Source organism: Eleginops maclovinus, chromosome 11 (assembly GCF_036324505.1).
Source record: "Eleginops maclovinus isolate JMC-PN-2008 ecotype Puerto Natales chromosome 11, JC_Emac_rtc_rv5, whole genome shotgun sequence".
Classification (NCBI taxonomy): domain Eukaryota; kingdom Metazoa; phylum Chordata; class Actinopteri; order Perciformes; family Eleginopidae; genus Eleginops; species Eleginops maclovinus.
Window position 1 is genome coordinate 25,422,788 of NC_086359.1, and position 14,758 is coordinate 25,437,545.

The 14,758-nt window shown below is 40.3% G+C and overlaps 1 protein-coding gene and 1 long non-coding RNA gene across 3 annotated transcripts; both read right to left on the reverse strand.

Annotated features, from left to right (window-relative positions):
• Nucleotides 1–3,861: 3,861 nt before the first annotated feature.
• LOC134871887 (uncharacterized) lies at nucleotides 3,862–6,839 on the reverse strand. 2 transcript variants are annotated; one of them, XR_010166751.1, is made up of 4 exons: nucleotides 4,751–6,839; nucleotides 4,284–4,575; nucleotides 4,099–4,208; nucleotides 3,862–4,014 (listed from the first exon to the last, which is right to left on the reverse strand). It is a non-coding gene; the product is annotated as an uncharacterized LOC134871887 (long non-coding RNA). The 2 variants fall into 2 exon arrangements; XR_010166750.1 differs by having other exon boundaries at nucleotides 4,284–5,429.
• Nucleotides 6,840–7,637: 798 nt separating this feature from the next.
• Nucleotides 7,638–13,763, reverse strand: LOC134871863 (trichohyalin-like). Its single transcript, XM_063894839.1, has one exon. The coding sequence runs from the start codon at nucleotides 10,925–10,927 to the stop codon at nucleotides 8,132–8,134; it is 2,796 nt and encodes a 931-aa protein (XP_063750909.1). The 5' UTR covers nucleotides 10,928–13,763; the 3' UTR covers nucleotides 7,638–8,131.
• Nucleotides 13,764–14,758: the final 995 nt, after the last annotated feature.

Here is a 14,758-nt window from a genome sequence, read left to right on the forward strand (position 1 = left end):
TTGTGAGGCTGCAGTTTAAATAAAAAATAACTAAATTATATATATATGTATTCAAAAATAAAGAAAGTGCTTAAGAAAAAATAGCAGCTTCAGTTTCCTTTTGATTGAACAATCTCAATATTTCTCCTCAACAAAACATTCTCAAAACATGTTAACTATTTTATGTATTCAAAAACAAAGAAAGTGCTTAAGAAAAAATAGCAGCTTCAGTTTCCTTTTGATTGAACAATCTCAATATTTCTCCTCAACAAAACATTCTCAAAACACCTTAACTATTTCTCTTACAGATTTCTCTCACATCTGTCTTCCCCCCTATCATTTCCCCTGCTCAGTGTGAGAATTGAGCTTTGGCTTGCCCTGCCAACATTTTAAATCTGGGCTTGAAGGAGGTCAAGGCCATTCTCATGCACATGTGCAGATGCTCATTGGTGAGCGTGGAACGATATTTTGTTTTTATTATGTTCATTGTAGAGAACGCTGCCTCACAGCTGTATGTGGAGCCGAACATGGTCAAGATAAACAGGGCCACTTTTTTCAGATCTGGGAAAGCTGTCTCAGAAACCATCTGGAGCCAGAAGGTGGTACATTCAGTTCTTGCAAACTGCTCTTTCAGGGCCACGTCTGCCTGGAGGTCAATCATTTGCATCTGGAGAGGCCCAGAGTTTGCCCACTTGAAGTGATGTGCGACATCATTTGAGAATGCTCTGACATCAGTGATGAGAAATGGATTCTGTATGAAGAGGGTGAGCTCCTCTCCAATGCTGAAGCTATCAAAGCGTTTGCTGAAGTTTTCAATCAACTTGTCAACAAAGTCAACAAAAGAGGAGACATCTCTATGGCCCTGCACCTGTTCTTTCACTTTTGGGAAGTGTGTGTAGTCTCCTTGCAGATCTTCTTTGAACAGCTGAAGTTTTCGTTGAAATGAGCGGACAGCTGTCATCAGATCACAAATGGAATTGTTCTTTCCCTGCAGCTGCAAATTAAGCCCATTCAGGTGTGACATGATATCAGCCAAAAAAGCTATGATATCCACGTTTTTCTCGTCATTTAGAAAGACAGAAAAGTTTGCTGCTTTCTGACTTTCCAGTTGTTCCAAGAAAGCTGTTACTTCACGTCTAATTGACCAAAATCGCTCTAGCACCCTGCCTTTGCTGAGCCATCTCACATTGTTGTGGAGCAAAAGATCATCAGAGTTTGCATTAACCTCTTTGAGAAATTCCCTGAGCATGCGATGCTGACAAGAAGAAGATGCCCTGAGAAAGTTTATGATTTTCATCATTGTCTTCATCAACTCAGCATACTCATCTGACAGGGCGGAGCAAAGGACAGCCTTATGAATAATGCAGTGGTAAGAGATGAGGTCAGCGTTGTCTTGTTTCAACCTTGCCACAGCTCCCTTTTCTCTCCCTATCATGGCAGGGGCTCCATCAGTGGTTATTGATATGACTTGTTTTGGCTCTATTTCTCGCTTTGATAGCATTTCCTTAATGGCCAGGTAGATGTCTTCTCCTTTGGTAGTGGTCTGCAGGGGAGTCAGGCCTAAGAGGTCTTCACAGAACTCATTTTTCTCCCTGTTTAAGAATCTTATGTAAACTAACAGCTGAGCATTGTCTACACACGGTGCCTTAGAAATAGCATCTTCCAGCTGGGACAGTGTATCTTGAGCTAGTATCTCACTTGACAACACTTGCATCTGTAAAGGGCTTTTTGTGTTTTCCTAAAACCCAAGCAACACGGAGGGAACATTCATTTGCACGCTGTTGTGCGCTGAAAGCACGGCTTAATACCCTGGTGGACTGATCATATTGGGCAGTGAGACTTCGAATTTTCTGCGCCCGGAGTTCGGACTTAGGTGGGTATGATTGGTCAAATGCTTTGTGCCTAGTCTCATAGTGACGCTTGACATTGGCACTTTTAATAAGTGCCACGGTTTCGGAGCATATGAGGCACACTGGTTTCGTGTTCGCAGGCGGAAGAATGAACATGTATGCATCAGTCCATTCCGTGTTGAACGCTCTATTTTCGGCGTTTACTTTTCTCTTTTTTGAAAGCGCCATAGTGTTTGCACCTCTTCTGACTATAACTCACGCCCTGTATTCCTGTATCATCTCCCTGCGTTTCTCGCTTCAATCGCTTTTCGCTTGCCTTTCACCTTCTCTTCCTTATCACACTGCGTGTATGTCTGTGCCTGGCTGACTGGCTACAAACCTCGGCTTCGGTTTGCTCATACAACTCGCGCTGAGTTCAAGCTGGCGATTTGATTGGCTAGTTGAACCATGTGGTTAGTATGACTCGCACGCGATTGGTTTGTAGCTTCCAATCCTTGCTCAGTGTAGTGCTGGTAAAATCACTGTTGTGTCAGATAGGGGGGAAAGTAACGCTCCGGTTTAAAATGAATTCTCCTGTCAAAATTAAAAATATTTTAACAATTTATTCCGGGTCCGGATGGGATTGCATTTGGGTCCGTATCCGGACCGCGGTCCGTTGGTTGCGGACCACTGCTATAGAATGTATATTCAAGACTTCTCTCGTATTGCTAAGCCATTGTATGAGTTGCTGCAGGTGAAAGGACAGTTGCTGCAGGTGAAAGAACACCCAGATGGGGCACAGAGGAAGGGACAAAAGAGTAAAGGAGCACAGTTGCCCTCAAAGACCCCCATCCAGTGGACCGATGGCCACCAGACCGTCCTTGAGTGGCTCATTGATATCCTGTCACACCCACCTGTACTGTCCTATCCTGATTTTGAACTGCCCTTTGTACTTCACACAGACGCTAGTCAGCATGGACTCGGTGCAGTCTTATACCAGCGACAGAGTGGAAAGCTGAAAGTCATTGCATATGGGTCAAGGACCTTGACGCCCGCTGAAAAGAACTACAATCTCCACTCTGGGAAATTGGAGTTCCTGGCATTAAAGTGGTCAGTGTGTGAGAAGTTCAGGGATTATTTGTTTTATGCCCCACACTTCACAGTGTATACAGACAATAATCCGCTGACTTATGCGATGAGCACGGCAAAACTGAACGCAGCAGGCCATAGGTGGGTTGGAGAGCTTGCCGACTTCAGGTTCAGTATTAAGTACAGACCAGGAAAAGTCAATGTGGATGCTGACACCCTCTCCCGTCTCCCACTTGACATTGACAGTTATGTTGAGGAGTGTACTGAGGAGCTCAATGGAGATGCCATCCGTGCTGCTTGGGATGGAAGTGAGGCTGCTAAAAAGCATGACATTGCCTATGTTGCTTCTCTTAACCTGACCCAAAATTCAGACTCACAAAGTACAGTGACATTACCTGCCATCAGCCAGAGTGAACTGATTAGAGCTCAGAGACAAGATGTAGCTATCAATGAGATCATAAAGCTTAAACAGTCAAAAGTAGTGCTCACAAATGACGACAGGAGGAAAGGAAGTGTCCCTGTGAAAAGGTTGATGCATGAATGGGGAAAGCTGTACATGGAGTCTGATCTGCCGTACAGAAAGGCTGGAGGGCGGAAACAGCTGGTCCTACCTTGTGAGTATCGGCCTCTCGTACTAAAGCACCTACACAATTACATGGGTCATTTGGGGACAGAGAGGGTTATTGGGCTAGCAAGAGATCGTTTCTATTGGCCCTTTATGAAAAAGGACATTGAGGCCTATGTCACAAAACAATGCCCCTGCATAAAGCAAAAGAAGCTTGTGGTCCATGACAGAGCACCGATGGGAAGCATCACGCACCCCTGGAGCTGGTGTCTATAGACTACATGCATCTGGAACAGAGCAAAGGAGGATATGACTACATCTTAGTATGTATAGACCACTTCAGTAGGTTCGCCCAAGTGTATGCGACACGGAACAAATCAGGCAGAACAGCTGCAGAGAAAATATTCAATGACTTTATTCCTCGGTTTGGGTTCCCGGGCAGGCTGCACCACGATCAAGGCCGGGAATTCGAAAAAGGCCCTGTTCACGACCCTGCAGAAGCTGGCTGAGTGAGCCACTCCAGAACGACTCCGTACCATCCACAGGGAAACCCTGCCGAGAGATTTAATAGAACTTTACTCCAGATGTTGAGAACACTGCAAGAGAAGGAAAAGAGTAACTGGAAGGAACACTTACCACAGGTTGTGCATGCATACAATTGCACCAGACATGAGGTCACAGGTTTCTCACCCCACTACCTCATGTTTGGGCGCCATCCTTGCCTCCCAGTAGATCTGCTCTTTGGCCTATCCAGTGAAGAAGAGTCGGAATCAGCACAGGGGTATGCAGACAAATGGGCTGTGAGGATGAAAGAGGCTTACCGAATAGCAGCTCAGAACAGCCAGCAGTCCAGCGCACGAGGGAAGAGACAATATGACCGTCATGTGAGGGGAGTGGTCCTGCAGCCCGGTGACAGAGTACTGGTTCGTAATCTGAGTGAGAGAGGAGGGCCGGGAAAGCTGAGGTCCTATTGGGAACAAAAAGTGTATGTGGTTAAAGAACAGGTAAATGAGAGCCCCATTTACAAAGTGTGTCCCGAGACAGGTGGCAATAAAATACGTACTCTTCACAGAAATCTTCTCCACATGGTAAATGACTTACCTGTGAGTATGCCTGAACAGTTCAAGAACAAAACAGCAACCAAAGAAAGACAGAAGAATAGGAGTCAAACAGAAAAGCATGGACAGAGAGAACCATTTCAAAGTAGTGATTCGTCTGATGATGATGTTCCCCGAGCACAATACTGGTTAAGAGTGTCCAGGCCAGCTAAGTCACAAAGTCCACATACCACGCTTCCCTATGTGCCCCAGAGACACACTGTGACTTCTCCATCCTCACATGAACAAGCACGGTTGATCACACCGACAGGAGAAGCATTACGACAGCTGAGGATCACACCAGAGGAACATGTACTGATGGAGCAGGACCAATCCAGTCAACAGGAATTTCAACAGATAAATGACAATGAGTATGAACAAACAGCAGGAAGTGACCATGCACAGGACACTGAGAATCAACATCAGAATGGTCCAGCCAGATGTGACATTGACTGATAGATCTACCACCCCTCTGTGTGAATCAGCCAGGCGACCAGTACGGGACAGGAGACCTCCAAAGACATTGACATATGAATCCCTGGGTCAGCCATCCTACCAGTCTCAGGGGTCTGTGAACACTGTTGGACTTTGTGGGGCACAAACACTGCCACCATGGGGGATGCCCACAGTCCCCATGGCACATTACACACCTTATTATGCACTATACCAATCACTGCCCTACCCTGTCATGATGCCATACACTGTCCCTTCCTTTGCATATTAACACACACATGCACACACTCACTGTATCTAATATTTGTTGTGGTTCAAGGAAAAGTGTGGAGTTCCGATTTTTTTGCTGTGAATGTCGCACGTGCACTTCACTGCTGTGTGTGTGTGTGTGTGTGTGTGTGTGTGTGTGTGTGTGTGTGTGTGTGTGTGTGTGTGTGTGTGTGTGTGTGTGTGTGTGTGTGTGTGTGTGTGTGTGTGTGTGTGTGTGTGTGTGTCCACTCTCAACAGTAATTGTCTACGCTCGTTTAGTCTGTTTTTCTAGGCTGGATACCATATCAAATAATACTCTTGTTGATGAATTACTAATAAATTATTGTTTTTACTGGTTGATGTACTGTTTGTAATGTATTAAATGTGTCTGATATTTATAAATAAATATCATATTCTTGGGAGTAAATCCTTGTCTTCATCCTTTTTGTTGACTGCCAACTGTATCTTGTTTCTAATTGAATCTGAGGAGTTTTGTTGTTTGATAGATTTGAGAAAAAGGGCAAATTTGATCAGCAGGACAGCTAACTTTAGGCCGTGTGCACGGCCGCGGTTACAAATAGGACAATAAATACATATCACTAAGTATACTTTATTATCCTGGAATGGCCCACACTGATATAATGAAAATCTGTTAATTTACGCATTGACATTTTTTTGCAAGCAGTGGCAATTGGCAACTGCCACTGTGCTGCTGTTATATTGAGTAATGTCTTCAAATCATGGATGTTTATGGTTTAACTTTTAGAGAGAATATTATAGTTCACTCTTCATATGTGAAATATGAAGCACTCTCAAATGCCATCCTGCTAAATCGACCCAGGGTTTCTCAGTATGGCTAAAAGCGTGTTCCAATGAAAGGGGAGGAGTTAGCTGCATATAGACCAATCACAGCAGGCCAGCGTTCTGAAAGCATGAGTATTCTATAATATTAGTCAAATATAATTAAGTTAAATCTTGGAAGTTTTTTTTGGAAATGTGGTGCACTTTGAGTTCCAAATTAGGGACTAAATCTATGGATACATCTCTCAACACCCATATGAAAAATGTATGTATATATTTCAATAATCAATAACATAGCCAATAACAAATAATCTGAACTTGTTTATTTTTATTTTATATTTCTTGTTGTGAATGGGTTATTTATGCATATTTTATTAATCACTGCCCTTTTTAAACTGTATTTTTTTTTAACTTTCATACCAGTTTTTATTTATTCTGTTTTTTTTTTTGATATAAGTATAATAATATAAATATATATAAAATAAATATAAAGGTGTGTGCCCTGACCAAACCGTTTGAGAGCCACTGAGATAACTTAGACTAACAGCTGAGGTTATCTCAGCCTCTCTGACAGGAGAGGACACTCCTCCACCTTGTTATAAAAAAAGTTTCTGATATTTGTTAGTGCATGTAGCTAACCAGATGCTAAACATAATAATTCCTGTAAACGGTGCGTTCTCTAAGGCTGTTTGTGTTTAACAAACGTGGATGTTTTTGCATGAGATTGCTAACCTTGGGTTCGACGTCTTTTCATTTATAACTGTAGATTACTTCAGTTGTGATTTGGCGCTTTATATTTATAAAAATAAAATACCTTGAATTTCAGGGGGGCGTGGGGTTCCGTTGGGGGGGCGCCTACAAGACAATGGTAGGGGAAACAACGGTTGAGCCTAAAAAAGGTAACTCTTGAATTAAAACGAAAAAGATCATTGTCGCAAAACACTTCATAATGGTAGTAACAAATGCTTAATTGGAGTATTTCCAGTTAATTTAAAAGTCACATTATCTCTTAAATAACAATTTCTAATCTGTTTCAAGTAAGAATGTCACTTTTATATAACTTGAAATAAGATCAATGCACCTGAAATAAACGGGATGATGTGAGGTGAAAAAAAAAAAGAGTAAACTTTTTTAGCATTTCTGTTTTATTTTGTAACATAAGATTATGTGATTCTGGTCAAATATAGTTCAATATTAGGTTGAGGATGTATGCAGCTCATGGTTTATCACTAAAACACATTACGGTACAAAAGTTAAACTACTTTCAACTAAGGACACAGTCGTAAGTGGCGTCTACACTGACAACAATGCAAAAGCGGGGCATGTGAAAGGCACCTTTTTGTTACTGCATATGTTGGTTTCCCTCAGATATAAAAGGGCCAGAGTGGCGTTCCAATGCACTCTGGCAAGGTACGTTAGCATGTCAACCCTGTAACCCCCCATACTTTGAAGGCCGGTCCGTGAAAATAATGTCTTACATGAAACTAGTCCATTGCATTAAAAAGGTTGGGGACTGCTGATATAGAGTATCAACAAGCATTAGGTGTGTTAATGAATGTAATCAGAAAATCTCTATAATATTATTTACATTTGAATTGTTTAATGCTTTATTAATTTATTGTAACATATCAAGGTAAGTCAATGAACATTATCAAACAGCAAGAAAAACTAAACAGCAGCAGCAACAACGTTTTAAGTGTTTAGGATTTTTGGTATTTAAATGGTAATTAATAATGAAGTTTAATGCATTCAATTTAATATCACAATATGAACTGAAATATAGATTCACTCTATAATCAAACACTATTAAATCTTACTTTGTTCTCAAAAAAATATAGATTTTTGAATATGCTAACAAACATCGTGCAAAAGCCAATTTAAGGAAAAGTATTTTCAATACACATGCATCTTCTCTACCTGGATTGCTAGACCACAATTGCTGGCAGTCAATGTGACAAATATTCAGGATTTATCTTTGTATTACGGCAAAAGTAAGAAAAGTAAAAATAATATATCATGCTATCTACATTTAAGTCAACATGACAGAAACACTGACGTGTCTCTCAATGTTAATCCTGACAAACTTCCTTGCAGCAGGCACAGCAGGGGCAGCAGCATCGGTAGTAATGCTGCAGCTGACAGAGGAGTCCAACGGAAGTCTCTGGAGCTGAATTCTTCTCTCTTACATTTGTCTGTTCTTCATGTAATTTGGCAGAAGCTTGTCCTTTTGTTACCTGTCCATCCTCTGTGGTTATATTGACCTTAAATGTTTGATCTTTGTTGGAAGTTGTGATTGTCTTCAACACTTTTTCTTTGTCAGAGAGTTTTACAATCTCACTGAGCTTTTGAGCTTTAAGTTGTTGGACCTGTGTTTGTCTTAAATCAAGCATTGTTCGGTCTATCTTCCAGTCACTTTGGGATGTCAGGTCCTTACCTAACTCTAGATTGAGCTTTTTCTCCAATGATTCCTTTTCTTGTAACCATGGTCTCCTCACAAACTGGTTGATCACCTTTAGTCTTTTCTCTAAGTTATTTCTCATTTCATGGCTCATGCTTTTCAGTTGATAAATCTCCTTTCGTTCCATTTTAGTGTCTTTCCAGATTGTTCGCAAACAATCCCTTTTAGACATTTTCTTGTCTGTCAAATGATCTTGTTCTAAAGCTGATAGTTGTTTATTTTGGACTTCTTCATCTTCCTTTACCATCAGTAAACCTTCGATATCTGTTTTCAAGTGTTTATTTTTTATTTTAAGATCATGTTTATCTCCTTTGAACTTCTGCTGAGAATTCTCTTCAGTCTGGATTGTGAGATCTGGCTGCATTACAACCATACATTTAAAGTCTTCATGTGTATACAAACAGTCTTTCTCAACATATGGCTCTTCATGCCATGTTTGCCATAACACCTCTGCTTGTACAGCCTTGTCAAACTTCACTGTCATAGTGTCGTTTTTATTTAATTTTTCTTTCAACACTTGCTGGTCCTCCTTGAGTGTTTGTTCTTCTTGTTTTAAAACAATCATGCTCATGTTATTGTCAAGTTTGTCTTTTTCTTTCTGAAGATGAAGGGTCAGATCTTTAATGTTGGCTTTCTGTCTGTGGATCACCTCAAACTGAATGTCTGCATGTTCTTTCAACACTTGAAGATCAGACTTTGTGATTTCTAACTTCTCTCTTTCTTCTTTCATATCTTGTGTTTGTTGTTCCAAAGTGTCACTTTGTTTCAGGATGCCTGACGTCATCAGCTCCAAGTCCAGCTTCTCCTTGTTCATCATCTCACTCTCTCTGTCCAGGCCCTCTCTTTCTTTCTTCAACTCTGCCCTCAGTTCCAGAAGATGTCTCGTTTCCAAAAAGGCCTCTTGTTTCTGTTGATTTCCCATTTCCTTTCTTTGAGTGACACTTTCTGACATCATGATCTTCAACCCTTCTCTTTCCCCCTCTAACGTCTCAGCGTAACATGACATATGTTCTTTCTGTTTATCCAGAACATCATGCTTTTGATCCAAAAGACTCAACAGTTTCAATCTGTCTTCCTTGTTCTGTTCCAGTCTGATCATTTTGTTTTTCATTTCTTCTCTCATCCGTTCATTCAGCTGTTGAAGTTTTCCCCTCAGAATTCCCATTGATCTCATCTTATTCAATAGCTGATCTTCTCTTGTTTTCATTTCGGATATTCTTCTTTCAAGTCCGTCCTTTTCATTCTTGAGCATTGCTCTTTCCATGTTAGTAGTACTCTGCATCTGATTGATTATCTTTCTCTCGTCATTGATGGTTTTCATGGCTGTTTCAACCTCTTCCTTCTTTTTGTTGAGATCCTTCCTCGAAAGATCCAGTTCTTCTCTTTCTTCCAGTAGACTGGTCTTTCTGGTTTCCAGTTGTTGTGTTTGTCTACTGAGCTGGTCCTCCTTGAGTTTTTGTTCTTCTTGTTTTAAAACAATCATGCTCATGATATTGTCAAGTTTGTCTTTTTCTGTCTGAAGATGAAGGGTCAGATCTTTAATGTTGGCTTCCTCTGTGTTGACCACCTCAAACTGAATGTCTGCATGTTCTTTCAACACTTGAAGATCGGACTTTGTGATTTCTAACTTCTCTCTTTCTTCCTTTATATCTTGTCTTTGTTGTTCCAAAGTGTCACTTTGTGTCAGGATGTCTGACCTAGTTAGATCCAAGTCCAGCTTCTCTTTGTTCATCATCTCACTCTCTCTGTCCAGGCCCTCTCTTTCTTTCTTCAACTCTGCCTTCAGTTCCAGAAGATGTCTCCTTTCCAAAAAGGCCTCTTGTTTCAGTTGATTTCCCATTTCCTGTCTTTGAGTGACACTTTCTGACATCATGACCTTCAACCCTTCTTTTTCCCCCTCTAACGTCTCAGTGTAACATGACATATGTTCTTTCTGTTTACCCAGAACGACATGCTTTTGCTCCAAAAGACTCAACAGTTTCAATACGTCTTCCTTGTTCTGTTCCAGTCTGATCATTTTGTTTTTCATTTCTTCTCTCATCCGTTCATTCAGCTGTTGAAGTTTTTCCCTCAGAATTCCCATTGATCTCATCTTATTCAATAGTTGATCCTCTCTTGTTTTCATTTCCGATATTCTTCTTTCCAGTCCGTCCTTTTCATTCTTGAGCATTGCTCTTTCCATGTCAGTAGTACTCTGCATCTGATTGATTATCTCTCTCTCGTCATTGATGGTTTTTATGGCTGTTTCAACCCCTTCCTTGTTTTTGTTGAGATCCTTCCTCGAAAGATCCAGTTCTTCTCTTTCTTCCAGTAGACTGGTCATTCTGGTTTCCAGTTGTTGTGTTTGTCTACTGAGCTGGTCCTCCTTGAGTTTTTGTTCCTCTTGTTTTAAAACAATCATGCTCATGATATTGTCAAGTTTGTCTTTTTCTGTCTGAAAACGAAGGGTCAGATCTTTAATGTTGGCTTTCTCTTTGTTGATCACCTCAAACTGAATGTCTGCATGTTCTTTCAACACTTGAAGATCGAACTTTGTGATTTCTAACTTCTCTCTTTCTTCTTTATATCTTGTCTCTGTTGTTCCAAAATTTCCCTTTGTGTCAGGATGTCTGACCTCATTAGCTCCAAGTCCAGCTTCTCTTCTTTCATCACCTCACTCTCTCTGTCCAGGCCCTCTCTTTCTTTCTTCAGCTCTGCCTTCAGTTCCAGAAGATGTCTCGTTTCCAAGAAGGCCTCTTGTTTCAGTTGATTTCCCATTTCCTGTCTTTGAGTGACACTTTCTGACATCATGACCTTCAACCTTTCTCTTTCCCTCTCTAACGTCTCAATGTAACATGACATATGTTTTTTCTGTTTACCCAGAACATCATGCTTTTGTTCCAAAACACTCGGCAGTTTCAAGACGTCTTCCTTGTTCTGTTCCAGTCTGATCATTTTGTTTTTCATTTCTTCTCTCATCCGTTCATTCAGCTGTTGAAGTTTTTCCCTCAGAATTCCCATTGATCTCATCTTATTCAATAGTTGATCTTCTCTTGTTTTCATTTCCGATATTCTTCTTTCCAGTCCGTCCTTTTCATTCTTGAACATTGCTCTTTCCATGTCAGTAGTACTCTGCATCTGATTGATTATCTCTCTCTCGTCATTGATGGTTTTCATGGCTGTTTCAACCTCTTCCTGCTTTTTGTTGAGATCCTTCCTCGAAATATCCAGTTCTTCTCTTTCTTCCAGTAGACTGGTCTTTCTGGTTTCCAGTTGTTGTGTTTGTCTACTGAGCTGGTCCTCCTTGAGTTTTTGTTCTTCTTGTTTTAAAACAATCATGCTCATGATATTGTCAAGTTTGTCTTTTTCTGTCTGAAGATAAGGGGTCAGATTTTTAATGTTGGCTTTCTCTTTGTTGATCACCTCAAATTGAATGTCTGCATGTTCTTTCAACACTTGAAGATCAAACTTTGTGATTTCCAACTTGTTTCTTTTTTCTTTCATATCTTGTTTCTGTTGTTCCAAAGTGTCACTTTGTGTCAGGATTTCTGAACTCATTATCTCCAAGTCCAGCTTCTCTTCTTTCATCACCTCACTCTCTCTGCCCAGGCCCTCTCTTTCAGTCTTCAACTCTGCCTTCAGTTCCAGAAGATGTATCGTTTCCAAAAAGGCCCCTTGTTTCAGTTGATTTCCCATTTCCTGTCTTATAGTGACACTTTCTGACATCATGATCTTCAACCCTTCTCTTTCCCTCTCTAACGTCTCAGTGTAACATGAGATATGTTCTTTCTGTTTACCCAGAACATCATGCTTTTGCTCCAAAAGACTCAACAGTTTCAATCTGTCTTCCTTGTTCTGTTCCAGTCTGATCATTTTGTTTTTTATTTCTTCTCTCAGCCGTTCATTCAGCTCTTGAAGTTTTTCCCACAGAATTCCCATTGATCTCATCTTATTCAATAGTTGATCCTCTCGTGTTTTCATTTCCGATATTCTTCTTTCCAGTCCGTCCTTTTCATTCTTGAGCATTGCTCTTTCCATGTCAGTAGTACTCTGCATCTGATTGATTTTCTCTCTCTCGTCATTGATGGTGTTCATGACTGTTTCAACCTCTTCCTTCTTTTTGTTGAGATCCTTCCTTGAAAGATCCAGTTCTTCTCTTTCTTCCAGTAGACTGGTCTTTTTGATTTCCAGTTGTTGTGTTTGTCTACTGAGCTGGTCCTCCTTGAGTTTTTGTTCTTCTTGTTTTAAAACAATCATCGTCATGATATTGTCAAGTTTGTCTTTTTCTGTCTGAAGATGAAGGGTCATATCTTTAATGTTGGCTTTCTCTTTGTTGATCACCTCAAACTGAATTTCTGCATGTTCTTTCAACACTTGAAGATCGGACATTGTGATTTCTAACTTCTCTCTTTCTTCCTTTATATCTTGTCTTTGTTGTTCCAAAGTGTCACTTTGTTTCAGGATGTCTGACCTCATCAGCTCCAAATCCAGCTTCTCTTTGTTCATCATCTCACTCTCTCTGTCCAGGCCCTCTCTTTCTTTCTTCAACTCTGCCTTCAGTTCCAGAAGATGTCTCCTTTCGAACAAGGCCTCTTGTTTCAGTTGATTTCCATTTCCTTTCTGTGAGTGACACTTTCTGACATCATGATCTTCAACCCTTCTCTTTCCCCCTCTAACGTCTCAGTGTAACATGAGATATGTTCTTTCTGTTTACCCAGAACATCATGCTTTTGCTCCAAAAGACTCAACAGTTTCAATCTGTCTTCCTTGTTCTGTTCCAGTCTGATCATTTTGTTTTTCATTTCTTCTCTCAGCCGTTCATTCAGCTGTTGAAGTTTTTCCCACAGAATTCCCATTGATCTCATCTTATTCAATAGTTGATCCTCTCGTGTTTTCATTTCCGATATTCTTCTTTCCAGTCCGTCCTTTTCATTCTTGAGCATTGCTCTTTCCATGTCAGTAGTACTCTGCATCTGATTGATTATCTCTCTCTCGTCATTGATGGTGTTCATGGCTGTTTCAACCTCTTCCTTCTTTTTGTTGAGATCCTTCCTTGAAAGATCCAGTTCTTCTCTTTCTTCCAGTAGACTGGTCTTTTTGATTTCCAGTTGTTGTGTTTGTCTACTGAGCTGGTCCTCCTTGAGTTTTTGTTCTTCTTGTTTTAAAACAATCATCGTCATGATATTGTCAAGTTTGTCTTTTTCTGTCTGAAGATGAAGGGTCAGATCTTTAATGTTGGCTTTCTCTTTGTTGATCACCTCAAACTGAATTCTGCATGTTCTTTCAACACTTGAAGATCGGACATTGTGATTTCTAACTTCTCTCTTTCTTCCTTATATCTTGTCTTGTTGTTCCAAATGCCTTTTTTCATGTCTACCTCTCGTCCAACCTTCTCTTTTTTCACTCTCACTCCTGTCCAGACTCTTTCTCTTTCTTCAACTCTGCCTTTCAGTTCAATGTCTCCTTTCGAAAGGCTCTTGTTTCAATGATTTCATTTCCTTTCGTGATGACATTTCTGACAACATGATGTTCACCTTCTTTCCCCCTTAACGTCTGTTTAACATGCATATGTTCTGTTTCCAGAACATCTGCTTTTTGCTCAAAAGACTAATTTTCAATCTGTTTCCTTGTTTCTGTTCAGCTGTCATTTTTTTTTTCTTCTTTCTCACGTTCATTGTCTTGTGTTTTTCCCCAGAATTCCATTGTCCTTTTTCAATTTGATCTCTTGTTTTCTTTCCATATCTTCTTTCAGTCGTCTTTTCTTCTATATGTTTTCCATGTCATTACTCTGCATCGATTTTATTCTCTCTCTCTTGATGGCTGTTCTGCTTGTTTCAACCTTGTCTTTTTGTTGAGATCCTTCGTTGAAAGTCCAGTTCTTCCTTTCTTCCAGTTTAGCTGTTCTTTTTTAATCATTTGTTGTTTTCATGTGTCTTCCTCCTTGAGTTTTTGTGTCTGTTTTAAATCATTCTGTATGATATGTCAGTTTTTTTTTCTTCTGAAATGAAGTCCAGGACTTTTAATGTTGCTTTCTCTTTGTTGATCACCTCAACTTGTTTCTGCATGTCTCTTTACTTAGACGACTTTGATTTCTAACTTCTCCTTTCTTCTTATATCTTCTTGTTGTTCCATAATTCACTTTTTTCAGGGCTTCCTCTCCTTCCAAATCCGCCTTCTCTTTTTCATTCTCATCTCTTGTCAGCTCCTTCTTTTTCACTCGCCTTCATTAGAGTGCTCTTTCAACACCTCTGGATCCATT